This window comes from Homarus americanus, unplaced genomic scaffold, assembly GCF_018991925.1.
Source record: "Homarus americanus isolate GMGI-L3 unplaced genomic scaffold, GMGI_Hamer_2.0 scaffold25467, whole genome shotgun sequence".
In the NCBI taxonomy this organism is placed as follows: Eukaryota; Metazoa; Arthropoda; class Malacostraca; order Decapoda; family Nephropidae; genus Homarus; species Homarus americanus.
Window position 1 is genome coordinate 6,485,361 of NW_024732867.1, and position 11,347 is coordinate 6,496,707.

Genomic DNA, 11,347 nt, shown 5'->3' on the forward strand with positions numbered 1-11,347 from the left:
CACTATACAGTATCCTTTTCATCACTTTGTAATAAACCTCGTTATGCCTATGTGTTTCTGATAATTATCATAACATTATATATTTATATATTTATCGGTTGTACAAACACAAGGCCTCACACATGCCATTCAGACTGACAGACTTGACAAGTTTTACCAACCATAAAGACAGTTGAAGATTTAAACATCACTCACAATGGATCTTGAATATTCCAACTGTAATCAGACATACCTAAGTTGCCTCAACAATTGCAACCCCAGTTGCAATATCAAATTCTGTGTCACTACTAAGATATAACAGTCTCTGGTGCACTCTAAGATTAAGAGAAAACAGACGACTCAGGAGTGCTGAAGTGAGAGAAAACGGACTCCTATGACGGGGCACTCAAATAAACATACACATAGCTGTATAATGCAATATTAACCCCTAAATCGGTTAATTCGGACAATCGGCTAAAACGGACACCCTTCCCCCCTATTAGTCCGCTTTAACGAGGGTCGACTGTAATTGAAGTACATTCAAATTGCGTGCCATTCAACTCGCACGCGGCACCGAACACGGGACACCGCCCGCTCCCACAACCTCACACAGACACGCATAGCTCTCCCTCACTCAGTCAGTCTCGCTGTAACCACGCTTGTGTTGACATCAGCATTGTAGTTGCAAAAATATTACATTTCCGTGAATGTATTATATCAAGCACAGTATGAATAGAATATCACTAATATAAGAGTATTTTGACCGAAAACTACTAAAAAAAACGAGTAACATATCTTGAACATCGAAAGGTTAGGTAAAGTCTTTTGTTTTCATGTAGTTTATCCTAATTTTCATTGAAATGCATTACGTTTCAGCAAAACTACTATTTATTTCTCAGAATATGGAAATGTAATATTTTGCTGAAATGACGTACATATTACAGTGGAAAGTAACGAAAGCAATGACTTTCGCTTTCTTTCGTTCAAAAGATGTTACCGTAATCGCTTTTCGAATGGTTTTCAGTAAAAAAAACTGTTGTATTACAATAATATTCTATCCTAATTCACTTGTGATGCAACAGTTTTTAAACTGAAAACCATTCGAAAAGCGATTACGGTAACATCTTTTGAACGAAACAAAGCGAGTCATTGTTTTCGTCACGATTTTATCCCACTTTCCACTGTAATACGTACGTCATTTCAGCAAAAATATTACATTTCTGTGAATGTAGTATATCAAGCACAGTATGAATAGAATATCATTGTAATATAACAGTATTTTAACCGAAAACTATTAAAAAAACGAGTAACATCTCTTGAACATCGGAAGGTTAGGTAAAGTCTTTTGTTTTCGTCATGTATTTTATCCTATTTTACATTGAAATACATCACGTTTCAGCAAAACTACTATTTATTTCTGAGAATATATATTCATTCAGGCGCAGTTTAGGTAAAATATACATGTGCTGCAACATTTTTTTAATTGAAAATGATTCGAAAAACACGTACCCTCTAGCCCTGTTCAAGGAGATGAGTGGGAGGAGCTGTTTGGTGCTTAAGAGGATGACAAGGAAAATGATTTTGATGGATTTTAATGAAAATACAGTCAACCCTCACTTTACGCGGTCCTACATTCCACGTTTCCACGTACCCTGCCAGAACCCGGGATGCTCACATTCCGCGGTGCGTGTACCCCTTTACGCGGGTGAAGTATAATTTTTTTTTATTTAGCTCATAAAATTCATACAAAGTATCCGGCCAGAATATAATTTACATTGCTGGAATTCTTACAATTGATGATCATTTTGAATATAAGCATCATAGATTTTGCATTAGACATACAAATTTTAGATCTAATGTAAGTATTTTGTTTACTCTGAGTAAATATGTTATCTTTTGTGCAAAATATGACATTTATATTCAAAATATTCCTGGTCTTACAAGGAATCCAGCAATGTCAATTATATTATCCTAACTTTAGTTTGAGGTATTATTTATTACTAAAAGTTAAAATCTAGTTTTTTCACCCAACATTTCTCTGGTAGGGAGGAGGGTTGAGGACCGACCGACCATCTGGCGCGGTTATACTTTGATTGACAGATAGTGTCGTGAAGAATATTTTTTTTTTTTATTAACTGAAGATATTTGTTTTAGCTCATAAAATTCATACAAATTACCCGGCCAGAATATAATTTACATTGCTGGAATTCTTACAATTTGATGATCATTTTGAATATAAACATCATAGATTTTGCATTAGACATACAAATTTTAGATCTAATGTAAGTATTTTGTTTACTCTGAGTAAATATGTTATCTTTTGTGCAAAATATGACATTTATATTCAAAATATTCCTGGTCTTACAAGGAATCCAGCAATGTCAATTATATTATCCTAACTTTAGCTTGAGGTATTATTTATTACTATACCTTAAAATGTAGTGGTTTTTCCCCAAAAAATTTCTTAGAAAGGGAAGAGCCAGCGAGTGTAGTGTGAGAAGAGGGGGAGGGAGTTGAGTCCATTATTTGAATGGACATTAACTTGGCGAATGTATTTCTCTATTTCTCTTAAGTATTAATTGTGTGCATGTACCATCATAAAATTAAGATGTTATTTTTACTAGAACATAGGTATTGTGTCGGAAAAAGTGGAGTTTGGGGGTCAGCCGGTCTCTATTTCAATTAATCCCATATGTTATGTTGTTCACTTTACGCATTTCTCACTTTCCGCTGTACCCTGTGGGTTGAATTAACCGCGTAAAGTGAGGGTTAACTGTATTCAGGAAGACCTTGGCACTGTCAAGGAAGGTGGCTGCTGAAGGCTTCCAGGATATGGCAGAGGACGAGATTAGGGAGCTAATTGAAGAGCACGACACTCAGCTGACCAAGGAGGATCTACAGGAGTTAGTAGACTCAGGCAAGGAAGAGGAAGCGAAAGGGAAAGAGGAAGAGGAAGAGCACCAAGAAAAAACGTTGGAGAAGTTGGGGGAGATGACCAGGAATATTGAGGCACTGAAAAACCTGGCCTATAGTATGGACCACTCCATGGTGCGTGCCCTGAAATTCATGCGAGGGATGGATGACGTTTTTGCTCCATACAAAAACATCATGGAAGAAATGAAAAGAAAGAGACGACAACTCCCCATCACCATGTTCTTTGATCACCGAAGGAGAGATTTAACACCATCAATCACTGGCGGCAGTGAGGAAGCAGCTGAATCCACCGTCGCCCCCACTTCACCACCCGCTATGGAATTGAGTAACGATGAGCCCGATGACCCCCGTCCTGTCGTCGAGGATAGGTACTGTACAGTAAAGTGAAATTTTTATCTCTTTTTTTTAATAGCTTTTCTTGTCATGTTTATTGTTTGTAAAAATGCACAGCACAGTACAGTTCAGTACTGTACATAGGAAGTGGAGGTGCAGTTATTCACAAAACATTTGTGTTGTTGTCGGCAGTAGTGACAGTGAGGAGGTGGCGGAGGGAGCGAGTTGGGAGGAGTGGTGACCTTGGACGCGGGAGCAGGGACGAGTGGAGATGCCAGCCAGTACATTACGGGTGTATTAATTGTTTTTATAGCTATTTTTGCATTTTAATATTAAATACTGTACATTACGTTTCAACAAAACTACCATTTATTTCTGAGAACATGGAAATGTAATATTTTTGCTGAAATGATGTACGTATTACAGTGGAAAGTGGGATAAAATTGTGACGAAAGCAATGACTTTCTCTTTCTTTCGTTCAAAAGATGTTACCGTAATCGCTTTTCGAATGGTTTTCAGTTGTGGGATTATAAGGCTAATGATAGGATAGAATATTATTATAATACAGTACGAGTACAACAGTTTTTTAACTGAAAACCATTCGAAAAGCGATTACAGTAAAATCTTTTGAATAACGAAAGAAAGCGAGAGACATTGTTTTCGTCATGATTTTATCCCACTTTCCACTGTAATATGTACGTCATTCCAGCAAAAATATTATATTTCCATATTTATTTCTGAGAATACGTATATTCATTCAGTCACAGTTAAGGTAAAATATACTTGTGATGTAACATTTTAATGAAAATACGGTATCATAGTTCTCTTTTGTTTCAAATTCAATTAACAAAGATTGATGTTTCAAATGTAATGAACAAAAATTTATGTACAGTATCTATAAATAAACTTTAATAAATGAATACTTTATGTTTTACATCGTCCTGTGCTACCATACGATGGATTTGGCTACTTTGGGCTTGCTATGATGACGCAAGAGATCTGCCCTGGCAACTGTACCGACACTCACAGCTGGTGGTGCGTTGGTGCATTGTTTACTAGTAGTTACTGGTACCCGGTAAATATTTTTCAACCTAAGGAAACTATTACCCGTTTAGAGGTCGACCCCCAATTTTTTGCCAAATAATTTGGTCTTAAAAACTCGAACTACACACAGGTATATACGGTAAATAAGGACATGGGGGCCAGGTTTTTTTTTGGGGGGGGGGGGCAGCAAAAATACACGGATTTTTAACATCCACGGGTATCTCTGTTACGTAACCCCCGCGTATGTTAAGGGCCGACTGTATAATCAATAAACGCAGCATATAAACATCAACACCCAGTACCACCGATCCTCCTCACGTCGCCGCCACATCTCCTCACGCAGCTGGTGCAAACCAGGCTATGTACAAGCAATACTTACACTCAACTTAGAGATGTACAACATAATGCTCACTAAAACATACTTAGATAAAAATAAAATAAAAATCTATTTCAAAATATTACTCTGATTGAGTATAGTAATACTCCGATTTACGCAGTTTCGCTTTAAGTGATTCTACATTTGCGCGGTACCTGCGGAACCTAGCCAGAACCGGAATTTCATTTTCCGCGGTGCATCTACTCATATACGCGGGTGAAGTATAATTTTTTTATTTAGCTCATAAAATTCATACAAATTACCCGGCCAGAATATAATTTACATTGTTGGAATTCTTACAATATGATGATCATTTTGAATATAAACATCATGGATTTTGCATTAGACATACAAATTTTAGATCTAATGTAATAATTTGGTTTAAACAAAGCAAATATTTTATCTTTTGTGCAAAATATATAAAGTTTACATTCAAAATATTCCCTGGCCTGCAAGTAATCCAGAAATGTCAATTATATTATCCTAACTTTAGTCTGAGGTATTATTTATTACTATACCTTAAAATCTAGTGTATTCATCCAAACATTTTTCAGAGAGGGAGAAGCCAGAGAGCCATGGGAAGGTGGGGAGGGGGGGGATTTGAGTCCATTATTTGAATGGATATTAACCTGGCGACTGTATTTCTATTAAATATTAATTGTGTGAGCATACCATCATAAAATTAAGGTATTATTTTTACTACAACATAGGTATTGTGTCAGAAAAAGTGGAGTTTAGGGATCGGGCCAGTCTCTATTGGAATTAATCCCATATTTTCTGTTGTTCACTTTACGAGGTTTTCGTTTTACGCGGTACCCTGTGGGTTCAATTGACCGCATAAATCGGGGTATCACTGTATAACAGAAAGTATACTGTATATTCAGTGATCACACTGACCGTTTAAAAATGATAAACAAATATACCACACAACAGTTATATGTAATAAACACTAAACATGCAAACAATGCACTCACAAATAAAACCATACAAGGTACAGTCATACGGAAGTCAAATACCAAAGTATTAGTGGACGATTATATTTCCATCATCCGCCCAACTCTGAATACCGGGTGCAGTTATATGAGACTGACGGACATGCACACATTAAATAAATCTAGTTTATAACTCAAAAGGTTAAAAAAAAATGTATATACCAAACTGTCAGCACAGATTAAAGAATATGAAAGTAAAAAATTACTCCAGAAGATGAGAACAGATGTTAAAACTGTAGTCCAAATGATCAATATGCAAATACATTTAGTCCTCTGTATCTTCAAAATAACAACACAATACAATCACAAACTAAAAAAATGTCACATATTGTATTACCAGAAAGGAAAAAAGATCCCAGAAAAACTTTCCAATTATAATAAAACAGCTATGGTAATGTTATTAATGACTTAAAAATAATTTCAGGCAACTTTCAAGAAAAACCTTCTTCTAAATTATGAAAGTATTCTTAACAAAATTTACAAATCATAGTACAGTAGTACCCCGATTTACGCAGTCAATTGAACCCACAGGGTACCGCGGAAAGTGAAAACCGCGTAAAGTGAACAACAGAACATATGGGATTAATTCCAATAGAGACTGGCCGGACCCCCAAACTCCACTTTTTCTGACACAATACCTATGTTGTAGTAAAAATAACATCTAAATTTTATGATGGTATGCTCACATAATTAATATTTAATAGAAATACAGTCGCCAGCTTAATATCCATTCAAATAATGGACTCAAATCCCCCCCCCACTCTTCCCAGCTCACTAGCTCCTACCTCTCAGAGAAATGTTTGGGTGAAAACACTAGATTTTAATGTTTAGTAATAAATAATACCTCAGACTAAAGTTAGGATAATATAATTGACATTTCTGGATTCCTTGCAGGTCAGGGAATATTTTGAATGTAAACTTCATATATTTTGCACAAAAGATAAAATATTTGCTTTGTGTAAACCAAATTATTACATTAGATCTAAAATTAGTATGTCTAATGCAAAATCCATGATGTTTATATTCAAAATGATCATCATATTGTAAGAATTCCAGCAATGTAAATTATATTCTCGCAGGGTAACTTGTATGAATTTTATGAGCTAAATAAAAAAAAAAATCATACTTCACCGCGTATATGAGTAGATGCACCTCGGAAAGTGAAAGTCTGGTTCTGGCGAGGTACCACATAAATGAGAAATCGAGAAATCGTGGAAAGTGAAACCATGTAAAGCGGGGTAATACTGTACAGTAGTATTTAGGCAAGACCCCTCTAAAGCAGTGACCCCCAACATATAAATTCAAACATTGTGTACAAAACTGAAAAACTACACTTGACTACTTATCCCTGCAGAAAAAAATGCAAATGAAATGCCATGCAATTTACCTACCCGTTCTCAGGAATTTGTAAGAGGCTTTAGTTTGAAGAAAAACACATTTATAAAACTTTCAATTATTAAAATAGCCAACTGTACACATGAACCTGGCAATCCAATCAAGTGTGGACTAACCATGGCATGCACTTAAAGTTTTCATATGCCGAGTACAGTAAGTATCAGCTTAGAGAACTAAAATATCAGTAAAGTATTAAGAGTTCTGACCACGAGGCAAGTCACTCCAATTCCATCAATGTCGAATCATGCGCTTAGCGTACTCAAGTAAACCCAAACACACCTCGTCAATGCAAAGTGAAGTGTAATTAGCAGTAAATTGGTGTTATAATGTGTTATGGCAAGGTTTCTACGGCATATATTTACAAAAGCTATGTCTCACATAACCAGTATCTCACCTGTTGGCGGCGAAGCTTTTCTTCTTGAAGTTCACGTTGAAGCGCCGATGGTTTGAATTCCTCAACTGATGCTGGATTAACTTTTTTCTTGTACCTTAATTGATGAAGACGATCCTTCAAGTGAATGTCTTTGGCGTTGGGATCATTGAAACGACACTCACACAACTTGCAATTGAAACTGATCACTTTGCCTACAAGAAAAGATGATAATCATGTAAATAATTAGAAGATTTTCAAATATCAGTAAATGGGGTTGAATCTTACTGCAACAAAAAATGTACGAGGGGATTAATGGTAACATCTCTATTCTGATAACACACAAAATTAAATTTTTCTTTGGGTTAGAAATTGGATGATTTGAGGTATAAAAAATTCCTCTTCAATGTAAAGAAATAATTGAAATAAGAACTATCTCATATGTCACTTGTAACATCCTACCTTCTTCATTTTTAATTTCTTCAATATAATCTTGTCCTGCAGGTTCAACGTCACTTTCCTTGAGGTCTAACAAATCATCCTTTAGGTCATCTTTCTTGCCATCTGTAGCAGTTAGGGTACCTGTGGTAGCTGCTGTACCTCCACTAGTGGTAGTCTTAGCACCTACAGTAGCTCCTGACGTGGTGGTTGATGTCTTGGTTGTACCTCCAACTACAACAGGGGCAGTTGATGGAATTGGTTTGCCCAATTTTTGGTGAAGTTTTACAACCTTTAAAGAGAAAAGGCTTGGTGAGTCCACTCACAAGTCAAAAGTAAATATTCCTTTATCTAACAAGTGCTTCTTAACCTATCAACATTGAATCCCCTCCCCCCCCACCCAAACCTATCAGCAGTGAATCCATGCCCCCCACCGTTCCTATCAACGGTGAAACCATCCCTCCACCTATCATCAACAGTGAAACCATCCCTCCACCTATCATCAACAGTGAAACCATCCCTCCACCTATCATCAACAGTGAAACCATCCCTCCACCTATCATCAACAGTGAATCCCTGGTGCACTACAAATTTATGAAATGGTAAGACATACAGGATGAAGCCACTGAAGTAACCGATATCTGTCATTCAGAGGCAAAATGGTGATCCTCATATTATTTTAACAGTGTAACACTGTCCCAGCTCAGTCAAGCAGAACTGTTACTCTGATATATGTTGAAGCACAAGCAGTGTTTGTACCTCATACTGTACACATACACATGCATGCACAACACAGATTCAGTATTCTGAGCCAGGAGTCAGAATTATGTTCAATCCTTGAGACAATTACCTCCCAAGTTCAGAACCAATGCTTTATCATGAGCTAAGAAAAATATTCAACCAGAAACTATGTTTTTCCTTGAGGAAAGGCCAAGAATATTTACATACTTTATATATTTTCTAAATCAATGGACACATGATGCAAACCATTATGTTTCACTATCACAGACATGAAGTCTCTCACAAAGAGTAAGATCACTTACAATATTGTCTACAAAAAATTAAAATGCAATTCATTTCTACAATGAGATAAGTACAGTATTATACTGTAGTCAGGGAACCTGTCTACAATCACTACTCTGCCTTCATACATAAATTTCTTATATTCAGTAATTATTCTTAAGGATCACACAACATTAAGAGTTAAGACAAAACCTTAACACTTGACACAAAAATAACAATTCCTTAAATAATGGGCTTCTACCTCCTACAACCAATTTTGTTTCCCAAAACAGGATACAGGGTATTTGGTTTTTAAACAATCAATTTATAATTCTTATTATTATCTAATTTTTACCTTTTGATGTTTGGCACCACGAATGTGAGCAGCATATTCATCTGCACCGGTACAGGTGACATCACAGAGTTCACAACGCAGCGAGGCTGCATGGCAGGACGGCGTTGGTCCAGCCTTTGCAGCCGCCTCTTTTTTTCTTGTGCTTCTGGCCTTCAAGATGTTCTCGGTACCGGTAAGTTTGAGGTCCTGCACAACTTATCTTACAAACATCACAATAGTGAAGCTGCTGTGGTTTTGGGGGTGCCTTAGGCTTCTGAGCCTTGCCCTGCATAGTTCCAGGTTTCTTGAAAGTTTGCCAAGTATTGCCTGTAGTTTTCACAGCAGCTACAGTTACAGCTGGCTGAGATGTTTGCTGCATATACACAGGCAATGCTGTGGCTGTTGGAAATAAAAGATTACAACTTTCATAACATTTAAACATATGAAGCATTACCATTAATTACAGCTTAAATAAAAATGACTAAGATAAAGTATATAGGAGCCAAGTATGTATAAGTAACCTTCGAATGATCCAACATACTGCATATCAAGTCCTAAGATAACATCAGTGCAGTGCTGTTCAAACTTGTTTACCAGATGACATACCGTATATACTCGTGTGTAGTTCGTGTTTTTAAGACCCAATTTTTAGGCAAAAAATTGGGGGTCGACCTCTACATGGGTAATAGTTTTGTTAGGTTCAATCTGTGCATGACGGGAAGGGCGAGGAGCAACTTTTAGCTTCAGACATGAAAAATATTGGTAAATTTTTCTTGTAGCACCGTTCATTTGTAGCAAGTTAAAAATATACTTTTATAGTGTATTTGTGTGTGCTGAGACCAAATATGACCTTCCTTTTTGGCGGAAATTAGCCGTTTTTTTTTTTTGCGATTTTTTTTCATTTAACGTTTTCCGAGAAAAAAAAAGTGCCTAAACGACTAACAAATACACAATAAAACACTAGAAAAACAATAACCAAACCTAACCTGACCTAACTTAACTGACTCTCACCATATGATGGAATCACCTATTTTTTACCTTATTGGCCTGATTGCTGACGTGGATTCTCACTTAACGGGGGGTATAGGCGGGCAGCTTCTTCCAAAAATTTGTGAAGAACATCACCAGAAGAATCATGAATGAATATATATCTTGAAAAAATGCTATAGTTTCTGAACTTTTTTCCCAAAAACTCGCAATCAATTCCATATAATTGAAGTTACACCCATTGCAGGCTTCCATGGTGGGAACTGATTTTGAATTTCGAAATATGAGACCAAAAAGAATACTCGAATTTGATTGGGTCAAAAATACCGCGAATTAAGCCCAAAAACATTTTAATTGGTTTCAAAATAAAAAAGGCTTTTGATTGGCCGTGTGACGTGTACAGCAACACATGCGCAGGATGATTTATGAAGGGGACGCTGGAGACATGCAGTGTTGGAGGAAAGGCAGACGATAATGGCAGGATGTTAATGGAAGAAAATAGAAAATATTTTGGAAGAGCTCTCTCCGTTATTATACATTTCCGCCGTTAATGTAATAAATGAAAATTATCTTATAATTAGACGTCTTATTTGAATATGATAATAGATTAGTGGTAGGAATGAACGGTGTTACAAGAAAATAATATCAAAATATTTACCATTTACTGCCAGTAAACAATGGAAACGTAAAATATGTAGCCGCATTGAAGTCAAATAATGGTCCTACATGAATAAATCGGACTGCTAATCACTTCTCGACTAGTATTTGGTGTCACAAAGTCACAAAAAATTGGAAAACTTACTGTAATCTGAGTTAATAGATCGAGTGCATGTACCGAGAGAGCGAGTAATTACCCAAATGTAGCCGCAATGAAGTCAAATGATGGTCGTACAAGTGTAAATCGGGCTGTGAATCACTTCTCGATTATTATTTGGTGTCATAAAGTCACAAAAATTGGTAAACTTAATTTAATCTGAGTTGTGTTCGGTTAGGTTAGGTTAGGTAAGGTACATGCACTTGATCTATTAACTCAGATTAAATTAAGTTTACCAATTTTTTGTGACTTCGTGACACCAAATACTAGTCGAGAAGTGATTGGCAGTCCGATTTATTCATGAAGGACCATTATTTGACTTCATTGAGACTACATTTGGGTAATTCCT

General features: G+C 36.3%; 1 protein-coding gene across 1 annotated transcript in view; it reads right to left on the reverse strand.

The window, feature by feature from the left end:
• Window positions 1-10,892, reverse strand: part of LOC121869172 (zinc finger RNA-binding protein-like) — a 33,912-nt gene extending 23,020 nt beyond the window's left edge. Inside the window, 5 exon segments of the mRNA XM_042370385.1 lie at window positions 7,448-7,638; window positions 7,886-8,153; window positions 9,219-9,348; window positions 9,350-9,596; window positions 10,843-10,892. Coding sequence (XP_042226319.1) covers window positions 7,448-7,638; window positions 7,886-8,153; window positions 9,219-9,348; window positions 9,350-9,596; window positions 10,843-10,888 — 882 coding nt within the window. The 5' untranslated portion in view covers window positions 10,889-10,892.
• Between the last annotated feature and the right edge of the window lie 455 nt (window positions 10,893-11,347).